Genomic DNA, 15743 nt, shown 5'->3' with positions numbered 1-15743 from the left:
ATGAGTTACTATATAAATATGACTGCAAAAACAGACAAAAGAGCAGAAAATACATTATGTTTCTAGATGCTAATGTCAATTTCTTTTCTTTTTTTTAGGAAAAATTGGTTTCTGGTAAATTAAATCTATCTTTTCATGCAACTTTTTACATTTGCTGTATTTGTTATGTTATGCAATGACACCTGTTTTTTTTTTTTAAGTATAACTTCATCATAAACACTAAAAAGGCAACTAGAATATATTTTTTATTGATCTTTCAGTATCGTTTTCTTTATTTACACATTTTAATACGATGTTCTCCAAAATATACCTTGACGTGTGTCATCCAAATGTCTTCTGGGGCTTAACATTCTGCTTAAGACACATTAAAACGGAGCCGTTGAACGAGTTTGTGCAAATCGGTTCAACCGTGGCAAGTTTGTCTTCAGATCGCAGTCCGTCCTCGCCACGGCTCCCCCGTAAAACATCGCAGGTGTAGGACCATCTTGCGGGTGATGAGGCGGTTTGTGCATGGCCACGCCCCGGCTTTGATGCATCGACTCCGCCGCGCTTCCTGCAGCCACCTCGCAGTCCGCGCAGGCCATCAGCTCGGCAGCACGTCCCAGCGCAACAGGTAAGGTCCCAGCAGCGCCGCTGTGAACCGGCCGTGGTTAGGCTGCACACCCGAGCAAGTATGGTAAAGTGCATGCATGCAACTCTCTTCGCTTCTTGTCAATTCAGGGATGTTTTCCTGTAGAAAGAGCTTCATTTGTGGCTGTTGTTTGTGCAGCACAGTTTGCAACTAGTTTATAAAAATTTTTTAATGGACTGATGACGTATCTGTTTACTAACTTTTTAATTTGAATTTTGCTTTGCTGTCTAAAATCTTAATTTCAATAATATTTTCTATCAGTCTCCATGCTAACTTGCCACTCAGTTATATATTTTGACATGTATATGTTTACATTTTGTCCCAGCTGGACAGCAATCTCAAATATTCCAACTATTAGTATTATTAATATTCAGATATTTCTACAAATAAGACTTTTAATGCAGCTCAACTATATTTTGAATTAATGCAAATATTCAAATTATTGGTTTATTGCTGTCACTACTATTACAACTACTACTGATACTAGAACTATTACTAAAAAAAACAAACTTGTAGGAAACACCAGTAACATTTATATTATTTAAAGTTTTCTGAAATGTCATACTTTGTTCACTGTTGTTTGCAAGATTTTCTTACGTTAGTCTAAACAAAGGAAGTGTATTAAATTGTAATACGCCGTTGATTAGTTTTTCCCTTTTTGGCCTGTCAGGTAAATAAATTGTATCTTTAAATGGAATCCACTAAAAATGAGATGTAATGTAATTTACTCTTATTCTGAATTTTTTTTTATCTCTTCAGACTTTTCTCTAGTATTATTATTGAAAAATGTTCACTGATTAGAAACACGAGCACAGAACTATGCAACAAATCTTTCTTTAAAAAAGCAGTAATATGGATTTTTCATTGCAATAAAAAAGCAAATAGATACATTTATATACTATAGTTTTTTTTTTTAATCTAAATGCCGCTTGCCTGTTGCTTTGTCGAATGTGTGATCTACGGCTCTGGTGAGCTGAAATTTACCCTCCTTTTTCTTCGTGTTAAACGTTATTACCAACAGAGAATGAAAGAATTCAAACGCTGCTTTATTTAAGACGTTTCTTTAATAATTTATAATTTCTCTTTGCTGAGCTGAATATATTGAAAACGTGTTTGCACATTCTTTCAAATTACACGTTTTACTCATTTACACTCTCCACTGAACCTACAAAGATCCATGCGTCAGCTGTACAACAGTGCGATGCACGATTATCTGTATTGTCTCTGTGAATAATTTTCTATTTAAAGACAGTGGGGAATCTTTTGGATCACAACTTCAGATAAAGTTAAATAAAACTGACAAATGCAGGAACAATAAAGCTCTATGTGATAGTTTAAATGTTTTAATTTTTGTTTATTTTACTCTCATTTTTCAATTCCTTTCATTCTAAAAATTGTGTCTTGTCAATTCAAATTCCTTAATGTCTGCAGTGTGACGATCAGCAGAGATCATGAACCTCAGTCTTCCGGACCAGAACATGCACGGCTCAAGCGAAGGCTGCCTAGAGGACGACAAACCTGAGCTAATGCTGCCCTGCTTCCGTAGAAACATGTATGAAGAGCCACTGGCCTCCTACTCGAACGGCTCCATTATCTCTCAGCTCCTCCGCAAGACGATTCACAACAAACGGCCGCTGGACGAGAACCATTTCTACCTCTCTGGCTCCGTGGCCGCTGCTGACTCGGGCCAAGAGGACCAGAGCAGCGTCTCCTCGAAGGACAGCACGGTGGAGGCCGCCTCCCCGAGTGATCGCGTCTCCACCGGAGCCAGCCCGGAAGGAGAGCATCCCTTGGCCGATCACCTGCAGGCCAAGCGAGCCAGAGTGGAGAACATCATCAGGGTCATGGCCGGCTCTCCCAACAGCAGGCAGTACTGTGACGGGGAGAGGTCCGACGCGGACGCGCGAGAAACGAGGGAGGCCAGAGAATCGTACAGGGAGAACAAACGTAAGCAGAGGTTGCCCCAGCATCAGGAGCACGGCACCGCGGGGTGGCAGATGAACAAGAAACCTGGCGGCAGCAGCAGCAGCGGCGGCGATAACTGCAGCACCAAGGAGGAGGAATGCAACAAGTTGAAGGAGCAGCTGCACAGCATGCAAAGGCTTCTGCGTCAACTGCAGGAGAAGTTTCTGCAGGTTTACAGCCAGGAAGACCCGGAATATGAGGCTGGAGATGCAGCAGGACTCGACTCTGAGCATGACGTCCTGGGAGAAAGCACAGACGCGTGCTACTTAAGCCCCGACGAGCATTTTGAGACCAGCAGTAGCGCGGCAACGGCGAATTGTAAGGACAGAATCAATCCGGCTGATTACCTGCTCCACCAAAGAGAAAGTCAGAACCTGCAGGCAACCCTGAAGCAGGAGCTCTCCAAAGCCGTTAGCGACTGCATCGACAGGGTTTTCAGGAGGGTGTCCCCCACAGACATGGACATGTCCCCCCAGCAGCGTGTGTGCTCTTCGCCAGAGATGCAGATCGGCCTGGGCGCAGACGCGGAGAGCACGCCCGCCGATCACCCCCAAGCCGAAGACATGCCTGCAAAAAGCGGACCGTCAGAGTACTGCGAAGGCTCCAAGGCTCAGACCTCACAGGACCAGACAGAAGCACTTTCACTGGTTGTTCGTAAGCCCCCAGTCACCCAAGTGGGCTCAGTCACTCCAGCGGTGAAAAGGCCTTACCCCGTGCACCAGGCGCCTTTCCAGTTCAGCTACAACCCCCCTCTCCACGAGAGCCACATCCTGGAGCACCTCCTCAAGTACGGACCCCACTCCAACTTTGGGGCTCTCCCCTGCATGCCCCCCTCCATGGACAGGACCTCTCCGGACTCGGTGGACCTGTCCTGGGACGCCATGGCCATGAGATCCAAGGTGACGTCCAGTCACTTCGGGCACCACCACCATCGGCCCTCCTCCATGGGGGCGGTGGCAGTCGATGGCCTGTGTCTGCCCCATGTCAAGATGGAGGGCGGCGAACTGCAGAGCCTGGCCGAACGGAACCCCTACATGTCTCTCAATATATCCTTTGTTCCCAGAAGGTTGAACTAGAGCAGCGTTAGACCTCTTGATTTTCACCGCCATGCAAAGGTTTTCACGCCCCTTGAACCGTTTCACATTTTCTCACGCAGTCACCCCAGACTGCAAGATTTTGACACCATGACACCTAAAAAGTCAGGCCTAATTGGAAAGTGAAAGTAAAAGAAAAAAAAACATTTTTAAAGAATAAAAAACAATCTAAAGACGTGCATTAATATTCACTCCCCCTTAAGTCAATACTTTATGGACCCACTTTCCCCTGTACCCTCAGCTGCAGGTCTTTTGAGGTATATTTCTACTACTTTGCACTTTTAAACACTTATTTTTTTCTCCTTTTTGTATTTATAGATTAGCTAAATTTCAGCCAGATGACATGATGAGGTTAAGAGCACATTTCTAGTCTTGACAGAGATTCTTAATTGGATTTAGGGCTGGACTTTGACTAGGCCTTTTTAACGTTTTTATTAACGTTTTAACATTTTTAACGTTTTTAGATGCACAGGCTTCAATCTAAACCATTCCGGTGTGGCTATTTCTGTACGTTTAGGGACAACGTACGTCTTGCTGGAAAACCTTTTACCAGGTCTCAAGACTTTTCCATCCATTCTTATTAGCTCGCCTGTTTATGTTGAAGAAAATCGTCCCAACAACATAATACTGCCAACCCCATTTTTATGCTTCTCCATCACTGGCTCCATTTTAGTCTCACCCGAGAACACTCTTGTTGTTACATGTTGTAGGCTTCATACCGGATGTCTTACGGCTTGCTTTTAACGGTAGACTAATAGTTGCCCTGTCAACAGATTAGCAAACCTCTGAGGCCTTCACAGATCAGTTGGATTCATACTGAGATTTCGTCATACTCATTCTGACTATTAGCTAAGTGGGTTACTTCAGAAGGAAATGGGTCGTAGTGACCTCTATTGGGGGGAATCCGCATTAAGGGGGCTTGAACATTGATGTTTTTTTTTATTTGTGAAGAATATTTTTAAATCCCCTATAATTTTCCTCGTTGTAATGTGACTAAATGTAAAAAAAAAAAATGTCAAGGGGTAGAACTACTAGCAAGAATATAATTTCGCATTTATAAATTTATAAATTCAGCAAAAAAAAAAAAAAGAAATAGAGCTATAGTCTCATGTTTTTTTTAAGTCAGAATTATTGCAGCATCAATTTGAAAGCTACATTTTGTGTGGTATTTTTCCCACACTGCACGGCTTTTGTATATACATATTTTATCTGATAGTGAAAAGCTTGATGCCACCTGTTTTAGAAAATTCTACGTGCACAAATATTTTCCCCTTTATTTAGACCGTGCTTTCTATTCTTTTAGTGCATCCATTTGAACAATTGCTGGTCGAGGTTCACTTCAACGTGGGCAGTTCCAGCAACAAACTTCAAGGAGAATTTTCCCTTTGATCTCGCTAACCCCACAGAAAATTATAGCATCTTCTTTAATCTGAGCAGAGTAATGACTTTAAGTCTAGAGAAAGACAAATAAAAAGGAATACAAGGCTTTGATAAGAATTGCCGGGAACAAAAGCCAATTTTTCAAAGGCAGAGAAAGCTTCGGTCTCTGTTTCAGGAAGCATCGGGGTTTTTCTTCTTTTTTTTTCTCCTCAGACTTGAAAAGGTGCAGGATCTATTTCTCCATCATCAGAGTGATAGGGGTGCATCTAAAAGGTCACATGTGAGTGCTGGTGGAAACCACAAGTGCCTCCCAAACACAACACTTGAGCTCTTGTCTTGAGCATTTGTTGTTGAATACATTTGATGGAAACCGGGAAGAAAATAGCAGGCAGAGGTTGTTTTATTGAGAAGAAAAAACACCTTTGTTTTGCTTTGTTACTCGTATGATCATTTACATGAATTCCAGCATCCCTTAAAAATATATTCCTTAAGGTTACTTCATTATGTAGTAAATCTTCCTCAGTATAATCCCCCGTGGTGATGAGTTTAGTCTATGGCCGTGTTGCATGGATTTAGAGAGGTATATTGCGTGGTGCCTCTTAGGATTCACTTTATCTTTACAGTGCAAAGAGCTCTGCTCCTCTTTGAACAATGCCACATAAAATTTTCATCCATACTTCCTTATTTCAAAGCCAGGGTTCCCTTATAAATGTGGGGTGTTGTGACCCGGTAAGAAGATATTATGACCTTAAAGCAGAGAACTACACAGGGAATGGTCTGAAGCGCCCTCACCGCTCCAGGAGGAAAACTTGTGATAGAATTGAATATGGTTTAATGATATTCTGACAACTTTAACACTTATTTAAATGTTCAACTACTTTGAATTAGGCATGGGCCTTCATTAGATGGTCTGATAGTCATGGTAACGGCGTATATAAATGATAATCTCGTGTACAAATATCACAGTATCATGAGAGGAACGTTAAAATATAAATGCTATAAATATTCCTGCTGCCTATAGTTGTAGTGTTCACATGCAAATTATTTTAAACATTTTCTGCTCTTAATTGAAGCGAAACACAGCCTGTCACTCTCAGCTTGTCAGCTATAATATTAAAGCACAGCGGTCTTAATTAGAGTGACAAAAAAACAATTCATAACCTGTGAATTAGTTATTTTTTTTGTGGGTAAGTGAACAAAACAGGTATTAGCCTTCTCTCTTACAGCTGACCTGCAGTGTGCAGCCTGAGATCGTAGAGGCAGTGCTATGCTGCTATATCTGGAAGAATTTTAAATCACAACAGCAGCAACTTTTTTTTATTTTTTTACTGTTTTAGAAAAGTAACTTTTTTTAATGCTTATTTTATCTTGATACCGATAACTGGATCATGACTTTGCATACATGGGGCAAGAAAATAAAGGATTTGAAATACATATATAGTGCCCTACTAAAGTATTCACACCCCTTGAACCCCTTGAACTTTTTCATACTGGATCGCGTTTAAGGATCTATTTTTTTATTTTATTTTTTTGGAATAGAGCTGGGAAAATAGTTTCAGCTCAGTCAATTTGTGAACATCCATTTTCCAGTCTTAAAATGGACAATTTTAACAGAAGAATATGCTTTAGTCTAACCAGATCTGACCAGGCAGCTACACTGTCTTTGTTGAAGAAACTGTGCTTGGCTCTGCTGCTTTGTTCTGCCACCACCATGTTTTATCAGTGTGATGTGCATTGTTAGTTTTCCTCCATGCATTTCATTTTTTTTAATGTAGGGCAGAATTCTTGCTGTGTTTTCTACATACCTTGTGATAAACTCCAACATGGCCATCTTTTGCTTTTCTTCAGCTATGGCTTTCTTCTTCCCACTCTTCCATAAAGGCCAGATTTGTTGAGGACTAACAGCTGGCCTATTGACAGATTCTGCCAGCTGATGTGTGGATGTAAAGCAGTTCCTCCAGAACTATACCCTGGGCTTCTTGCCCGCTTCTCTGATTTATACTTTCCTCCCCCAGCCCGTCAGTTTAAATTAAGATTTTTCATGCTCTTTCCATTTCTGAATGATGTACTGAACAGCGGTCTGTGAGACGTTCAAAGCTTCGGATGTTGTTTTATAGCCTACGCCCGCTTTACCTTCTCCACAACTTTCTCTATGACGTTGCTGCTGTGTTTTTTTTGGTCATCATGAAGCTATTTATCTTGACTATTGTTCTGTAACAAACCTCTAAGGCCTCCACCAGTTTTATACTGGATTTATAGTGAGATTAAATTCTAATGATTTAGATTAATTAACTAATTGAGTGACTTACATATCAGTAAATTCTGTTTATTCATTAGGTAAGTTTATACATTTTTATTTCAGGGGATCAGGGTAACGTGGGGGAATGCAAATGAACAGCACATATTTCCATTTTTCTATTTGTAAAAAATTTGAAAAACATAATTTTACTTTCCTTCAGTCATATAACACACACTTAAACCTGTTTTGTAGCATGTCTAAATGTGGCAAAGGGACATAAATACTTTTGCAAGGCGCTGTCTATTATTTGACCTGACATTGTGGCGTTTTTTTTTTTTTTTTTTGAAAAAAAATAGCAACATATGCTGGCCCCCCTACTCATATCCGGCAATCAGTGTCTCCTTTCAAAACATTTTAAAACAAGCTGTCTTCACTCCCAGGCATGAAGTGCTTGGCTCTCTAATTAAAAATGCCTAATCTAATTTGTAATTCTGTTTTGCCAATAAGCGCATGTTAGGCTCGTTATTGACTTCCAAGTTAATGCCGAGCTGTTCTTTAGCGAAATTCAATTTGGCCCCAAGAAGGAGGCAACACGATCCTCTGGTCCACTATCGCTTTGCGCAGGGCTGTGTTGTCGGCTTTAATTGTTGGCTTCCCTTAACACGACTCGTACATCCAGGAAGGCCTCACTCCGAGTCATCTGAAGAAGGCGAAGCTCATGTTCTTCTACACCCGCTACCCTAGCTCCAACGTGCTGAAAACCTTCTTCCCTGATGTCAAGGTAAAATGCTTACAAGTAAGAAAAATAAAAAAAGATATACAGAATTGTTTGTCCTGCTTTTTTAACCTCCTGTGTCTACCTGTCAGTGTGTGTTTTGGGATAGAAATGATCGGCAGTGTGTCGGAGGAGAGAGACAAAAAAGCGCAGAGGGTTTAAATAACAAAGCCGCTGAGCCGCTAGTTTGTCCTGGGGGCAGAGGGAGATACAGGGGCATTCTCTCTGTGAAAAAAAGCCTCTCCAGTCAGCAAATGGAGCGACAAAGGACTCTCTAGGCAAGGCATTGCTATTGAGTGTCAACTCAGAGTTGGTATTAGGGACTTTTGCAGACGCAAAGCCGGCTCTAAACACAACAGGCTGTGCTTTTTAGGCCTTGTGTCCTTCCTTTTCTTTCAGTTTTCTGTCTCCCTCAGTTCCTCTTTTCTCCCTTCAGTTTACCTGGACCGTCTCCTCCCTTCCTTCCAGTTCCCTCCCGACATCTTCCAGGCTTTCCTTTCCTTTCCCCTTTTCTGGTCCTCACTGAGGTCCTTGAGCCCACACGGGCCCCCCTGCCTCTCAGTCTGTGATGACCCTCAGGTCAGAAGGGGGGGATGCTGCTGCTGCTGCAACCCGGCAAACGTCTCCTCCTTGCTCGCAGTCCAGTGGTGGGAAGTGGCACCAGACAAAAGGGCACATAATCCCAGTGTCTGATTCCATCCTATCAGCCGAGTCAACGAGAGGGAAGCTTCCTTCTGTCCTTATGTGCTGCTGCGGCTTTCTCATCCACCACACCACAGAGAAGGAGCGTCTTTGATGCCTGCCCAGCCCTTGGGCGTTTTTTTTTTCCTTGCCTTTCTGAATGACGAGATAAAATAACAAGCCTGATGTCAAGACTGAATGTAAAAACACAAGCCTGACAGATGTTGTTTCATTCATTGGTGGGAAAATATCAGAGCAATTAATATCACACCACGACTGACTTGGTGGCATGTTGTCCTGCGAGTGCGGTGCGGCTATGAAGGGCGCAAACCTCGGTTACAGACAGGTTATTAATTTTCTAAACCTTTTCCACATTTAATGTGACAAATATCCTGCGCAGTTAATCCGCAAAGCATTCCGTTTCCCGCAAGACGTTGCGAAGGAGAGCGGGGTGCAGCTTAATTTTGCATCTTCACATTTTAGTGTGCCTAAACCGGGCAGTAAAATGAATTTGTCGTTTTTTTTCCTTCACAGTTCAATCGCTGCATCACCTCTCAGCTGATCAAGTGGTTCAGCAACTTCAGGGAGTTCTACTACATTCAGATGGAGAAGTTCGCACGGCAGGCCATCGCCGAGGGCGTCCGCGACGTCAAAGACATCACAGTCAGCAGGGACTCTGAGCTCTTCCGGGCGCTGAACATGCACTACAACAAAGCCAACGATTTTCACGTAGGTGTCACTCACCCATCACCGCACAGTTATCTTTCGTCTCCTTTCTTTGATGGTGCAAGACGCTTTTATTGTTAAATCGTCTTCGTTTCTTCTTCTTCAAGATAGCCAATAGCGGTTAGCGCCACGGAAGCCAAGTTTAAAGATTAAATCTTGGTTGGAGCCTTTGCACGTGAATATTTGAGGTTTCTCTGGTTCTTCTGTTTCTCTTTCACGGTGTTGAAATATGCCGGTTAGGTTAACTGATCATTTTTGATTGGACTTAGTTGTGGGTATGGTTGTCCGTCATATTTGTCCATCATGTTTTGTCTGGGATAGAGCAGTGTCTTGTAAAGGCTCTAACTCTGCCTTATGCGCAACCTTAAATAGGACTGAGTACAAAAAAATGGTTGGATGAAGTAACTACAATGACCAAGTGTGTAGATCTGGCTCAAAAAGCAAAGTAGTGCCTAATAATGATGTAGAAGGAGAGGAATGCATGACTTTCAACATTATTATTATTTTTTTTGGAGATTTTTTTTCACAGCTCTAGTGACTCGCTTTTTATTACAGTAGGCTGACAGGAAGGGGGTGAGACATGCGGCAAAGGAGCGCAGGTTGGAGTCAAACGCGTCGAGGACTAAGGCCTCCGTACGTGGGTCGTGCTCGCCGCTGCGCCCCACACGCTCCAACTTTTAACATTTTTAGAAATGAAAATTTGAAGTGTTTCATGTGGATATGAATTTCCCGATAAATAAATACTTTGTGTATCTGTATTTCACTGCAAGGACAGCCGCTATTCTGGCGGAGTATGTCTTTACAACCGTTACACATAAAGAGACAGACATATCTCCCTATACTTTTTTGCAAAATAGCTCAACCTCAGTTTCATAGGATGTACATTGTCTGTGAATATAATTTTATTGTGACGGATTCTCAATAGGATTTAGGTCTGGGCCATTCCAAACACAACGACATGCTCTGATCCTCACCCGTAGGCCTGGCTGTATGTTTAGTCTCTCTTCTTCCACAGCCTCTAAAAGTTTTTTTTTCTCCAGGATTGTCTTTACTTTGTTCCACCGATCTTCCCTCCAACTCTGACCAGCTCTTCTGTCCTGGCTGATAAAAATCATCCCACAGCATGATGCTACCACCACCATGTGTCATTGTGGGAATAGTGTATTCAGGGTGTTGTGTTGGTTTGCCTCCACACATTGCGTTTCGTCTGTAGCCGAAACAGCTCAATTTTTGGCCTCATCTGATGAGAGCAACGTCTTAGACGTGTTTTCTTTGTCCCAGGAACTCTTGTTTCTGTCCTTCAGCAATGGCTTTCTGAACTGTCAACTGTCCAGTGTGACCTGTGGTTCCCTGCACCTAACTAAATACCAAACCTACTGAAGGCAATTGGTTGCACGACATTTTAAGGGATATAGGATTAAAAGAAGCTGAAATACAAATGCATGCCACACTTTTCAGGTTTATATGTGTAAAAAAAGTGCTAAAGTGTTTATCCCTTTCCTTCCATTTCACAGTTATACTTTACTTTGTGTTGGTTGGTTGTACTACAATCAAGGATGTTAATGTGGAAAATCAAGGGTGACGAGCTTCTGGCAGAAATATTAAAGTCTTCATCACAATAGTCACACGTCTGTGAACGTGTTGGAACGTGTTGCCGGCCCATTTGTGTCACCCTGCACCTGTGACTGGCCAGCACTTACTAGCATTATCTAAACTCCAGAGTGACGCTTTATCAAACTGTGGGAAGAGGAAGCCACAAAATCCCGCTAAAACAACTCAGGATTAGAGGACCGGCACGCCTGAGTGGGGCAGAGATTGCTACTGATGCGGAATGCTGAGAAAGACGCTGTGGACTCGGAGGGAGAAGGCTGTGTGGTGGGAAAGGGATGGGACCGTTTTCTTTACCTTGGGACCAAGACATTCCTTTCCCAGGGATGCTTTTGTGTCAGGAGATGAGGGGAAAGAAAAATAACCTATGCAAACAAATGTTGTCTGAACTGACGAGGCGATGGGAAACAAGTGCCGAGTTAAGGTTTTCCTCCATCATCCTAAGCTTCATTTGTTGATGTGGTTTCATGGATTCCACTATAGGAGTGGCAGTCATACCCCAACGTAAAACAGAGACGATCTCTGATTTGTTTCACTCGTCACTTACAATGCTTTCACATTTTCTAAAATTTCAACATTCTTTACAAATAAAACTCTGAAAAGGGGTGGCCTGCCAATGAATTCAGTTCTCCTGAATCGATACCTTGGAGAACGACCTTTAGCTGGCATAACAGCTAAGAAACTCTTTAACATATTGCTACATCTAGAGAAGGAATGTTTTGCTTTTCTTATTTGCAGATTGGATGGAGGGTGCCTTTGAACATAATTTTCAAGTGTTGATGCAAGTTCTCCGACTAGATTCTGGTCTGGACTTTGACTGGGCCACTCTAACACATGTATATACGGTTAAATGTTTACATGTATATTTGATGTAAACATTTAACTGAGGCCACAGGTTGCAGGTTGAGGGCTGTCTCCCTGCTGAAACGGGGAATCTCTGCTCTACATGACCTTTTGTTCTGCTGTTGTTACACACAAACAGACTATAAATTGCATTATTCCTGAAGGCTGCATGTTGCACTGTGTTTTATTTAGGGGTGGCAGAGTATAGAGTTAGTATATTTCTAATATAGCTATGTTTTGTTGCTTAAGGCTTAGCATAAACTCTTATACCTTGGTAATTGTTGTTTTCTGTTTCAAGAAAACAAAGCTTTACAATGAAAGAGACTTCCAATTGAAGGTTAATGGTTGCTGCGTTGCATTTATAATATCTGTTCGGAGAACAAAGAGAAAAGCTCCCTTTCATCCGCTCGAGTGTTTGAAGAGATGCTCTACAGGTTCTCATTTCATGTATTTAGAAGAATCAAATACGAGACCGTTCAGTAACGCAGCTTTACATAATGCCTTCTTCAACGCTGGGCTCGACTCCTAATTCAACCTCTGTTTTCCAGGTTCCCGACAGGTTCCTGGAGGTCGCTGAAATCACCCTGCATGAGTTTTACAACGCCATCTCTTCTGCCAAAGATTCGGACTCCTCTTGGAAAAAGGCCATTTACAAGGTGATCTGTAAGCTGGACAGCGAAATCCCAGAGGAGTTCAAGACATCCTCCTACTTATAGAGTTGTGTTTCGGAAAACTGTACAGATGAATAAGTTTGTGATTTGTCATTTGGCAGCATTAGTTCAGTTTTTTTGTAGTGTCATTTAGTGAGGTGAAATATGCGCAGATTAAAAGAGATTTTAGAAGAAAAGGATCCCCAATGTGAAATTTTATGCTCTGCTTTGTTAAAGTTAGACATTAAAATAGATGTTTGCTTTCTTTTTTTGTTGATGGTTTGTGTGTTCGTAGCTGTGTAAAAAAAAAAAAAAAATGGTGCAAAGATGTAATCATTCATTATGTAGTTTTTCACCACTCAGTTTGGATAATAGTTCGGTTTCAATTTTATTCCAAAGCTCTGTATCTTATGCCAAGATACACGCACTGCTGTTATTCTGTTGCATAATTTATTAATGTTCTGTCTGCACATTATTAGCCCGTCTGTTTAGTGCTATATTGATTGAATGCAAAATATGTGTGAAGGTAAAACTTGTATCTTGTAAAGAACAATCATATTTCACAAACAGGATGATTACTGCAATTAAAGATGCACTAAATTATAAACCAAAACCGATGTCGTTTTTTTTTTTTGTTGTTGTTTGTTTTGTTTTTCAGTAAAATCCACATGAGCACGTATTTTGGTTTAAAAGCAAGACCCATCTAGTAAATGTTTTTGGCTGAAAAGGCTTTATGAGTCCTGGTCCTATTCCCCTAAGGTGCCTCTAATCCACGTGCAACGACCAGCTGTTAAACATTCCCCGAACTATGCCGTCCACATTGTTCACCGGAGCCAATTCAAGTCAACTTTCTAAGGCCTGCATTCATTGTGCGGCCGCTGCGGATGTGGACGGCCGCCATGTCTTAAAAACAGCCACAATGCATTCCCTCCTCATGACTAACGACCGAGGTGACCTCATATCGCAGTTGTGCCACCAAAGCAAAATTCCAGAAACCCCAATGACTCTTTCTTCTTCCAGGCTCCGGCACGTTTCAAACACACGGCTAATGTTAAGCAGCCACATGACACAGAGTCCCTTCGTATTTTCTGTTTTGAAAAGATATGTGCTTTTCTGGGCAAAAGCTTCCAAATAGTTCAGTAAGAGCAAGCATTTGCTCTTCTTTAAATGTTTGTATACTGGCCAGATTGCAAAAAACAACAACATGGAAGTCGCTGAACTGTTCGCAGCACGCGTGTGCAACAGTCAGTTGGTGCGGTTCATAGACAAAATCTCAAAAACCAAATTATCGATGGCTTAGAATATCAGAAGGCTCATCAAATCATAGCCATGCATTTCTTTAGTATGTATTAATCTGATAAATATAAATGTGCATTCATACACGTTATATGCTTTCCCCTTCCTAAAATAATGTCCTAAGTCATATTTAGCCAAACAAAATGTTTTTTTTTCAACTTAATAAGTTTTTGCTGTATTATTTGGTGTGTTTTCTGAAAAACCAGAAAAAAATGACTTAAAAACTTATGTTTTAAGTAGGTGACGATACAATACCTTGCAAAAGCTTTCATACTCCTATGAACTTTTTATATTTACGTACATCTCCACACACTTTAATGTATTTTTATGAGTTAATGACATAAAGTAGGGCGTAATTGTAGGGTGAAAAGGAAAACGATGCATAGTTTTCAATTTTTACCAATAAGAATAGAACAAAGAGTTAGATTTAGGTTGCAAAAACAACATCTCAAGCTAGTTTTGTTGAGTGTGGCGGATCTGCAGATCTAACAGGACAAATCCATGTAACCCAACCAGCAGCCTTGGAAAAATAGAGCATTAATCTGAGAAGCAACCAAGAGGCAAACGTAGGGAGAGCTGCAGAGGTCTGTAACTCTGGTGGGGGAAAATCTGTCAACAGGATAGCTATTGCTCATTCAATTCACAGACCTGGCCTTTATAGAATAGAGGCAAGAACAAAGCCATTGTTACCATAAAGCACATGAACTCTTATTTAAAGTTTCCCACAAACATACACAACACTTTGAAGAAGATGCTCCCATCAGTCGAGAGCAAAAGCAAGATTCAATGGTTTAGAACAAGGGACATTCATGTTCTAGAAAGAACCAATCAATGAACTTCATTCATTCTGGTAGAACCTCTGCTATTTTGCAAAGAAGAATGGACAATTTTAGTCTGTAAATATGCAAAGCTGCTAGAAACGTACCCCTGAGCTGTAGTAATTGTAATAAAAGGTGGTTTCTACAGCGTCGGTGGACTGGGTACAATTGCACACCACACCATCAAGATCTTGGTTTGTAAGAAACGTTGAAAACCATCTGTCATTATCCTGTCACACTGTGGTTTGTGGTTGTTAAGCGTCAAAATGTGAATAAGGCACTCTTAATGCACAACGTGAAAACAAGAAAAGCGGATGGTGCTGCGGTGACTGATGGTGTTGTCTGCAAGAAGGTTGCCAAAGCAAATTCTGCTTGGGGCTCAATTTAACATTAAGTTGGTCCTGCAATAAAGGTAATTGAGACATGTACCAAATAACAACAATGCACGTTTAACATGAAACAAAGATAACTTCACCACGCTCACAGCGTGGAGCAGTCCTGCTAAAGTGCATTGTTTCATCATCACCGCCCAAACTCAAACATTTAATTAAAAAAAAAAAAAAACCTGTTATGCACCCAAGCACCAATTACATCAGAAATGATAACATTAAGGAAATTAAAACTTTGGTTGGACCGGCTGATGACAAAGACTGGAGACAAATAAACCTCACTAATCTTTTAATAGACATTTCTTTTCAATTACATCAGTCTTCTTCAGCAAATTGATTTACATTCTCCAACCCAATTAAAATGCCTCTGATTGGACCAAAGTGCTTTTGCTTGAATTAATTTGTTGTGTGACATTTTCTGAGCAAGAATTTGGTCATCTCTGATATAATGGCAGAAAACAAATGCCGTTGCCTTCAGTTGTTCGATCGCCTCCAGCGCGATATGAAATTATGTTCTGTATTAGAGGTTCTCCGATAAAACAGAGCATCCTTTGTAATGAAGATGAAATTGAAAGTAAAAAAGGCAACAGACTAAATTAAAAGAAAGAAAAAAAAAACAGTTTGGACAGATTCAGTTTTTACTTGTTT

General features: G+C 41.2%; 1 protein-coding gene across 2 annotated transcripts; it reads left to right on the top strand.

Moving 5' to 3' along the window:
- The first annotated feature begins 495 nt into the window (after positions 1-495).
- On the top strand, positions 496-13205 carry prox2 (prospero homeobox 2). 2 transcript variants are annotated; one of them, XM_012851680.3, is made up of 5 exons: positions 496-613; positions 2063-3642; positions 7983-8090; positions 9300-9494; positions 12491-13205. In XM_012851680.3, the coding sequence occupies exons 2-5, from the start codon at positions 2083-2085 to the stop codon at positions 12656-12658; spliced, it is 2031 nt and encodes a 676-aa protein (XP_012707134.2). In that variant the 5' UTR covers positions 496-613; positions 2063-2082; the 3' UTR covers positions 12659-13205. The 2 variants fall into 2 exon arrangements, with proteins under 2 accessions (XP_012707134.2, XP_012707127.2); XM_012851673.3 differs by having other exon boundaries at positions 7983-8105.
- Positions 13206-15743: the final 2538 nt, after the last annotated feature.

This window comes from Fundulus heteroclitus, chromosome 19, assembly GCF_011125445.2.
Source record: "Fundulus heteroclitus isolate FHET01 chromosome 19, MU-UCD_Fhet_4.1, whole genome shotgun sequence".
Lineage (NCBI taxonomy): Eukaryota > Metazoa > Chordata > Actinopteri > Cyprinodontiformes > Fundulidae > Fundulus > Fundulus heteroclitus.
Note: the sequence above shows the minus strand (reverse complement) of the source record. Positions and strands in the feature narration are given on the sequence as shown.

Bases quoted from the DNA above. Each gene is read 5' to 3' on its own strand.
- prox2 (XM_012851673.3), top strand. From the start codon at position 2,083: ATGAACCTCAGTCTTCCGGACCAGAACATGCACGGCTCAAGCGAAGGC. The intron at 3,643-7,982 runs ATATCCTTTGTT...CACGACTCGTAC, and splicing joins ACCCCTACATGTCTCTCAAT to ATCCAGGAAGGCCTCACTCC. The intron at 9,495-12,490 runs GTAGGTGTCACT...TCTGTTTTCCAG, and splicing joins ACAAAGCCAACGATTTTCAC to GTTCCCGACAGGTTCCTGGA.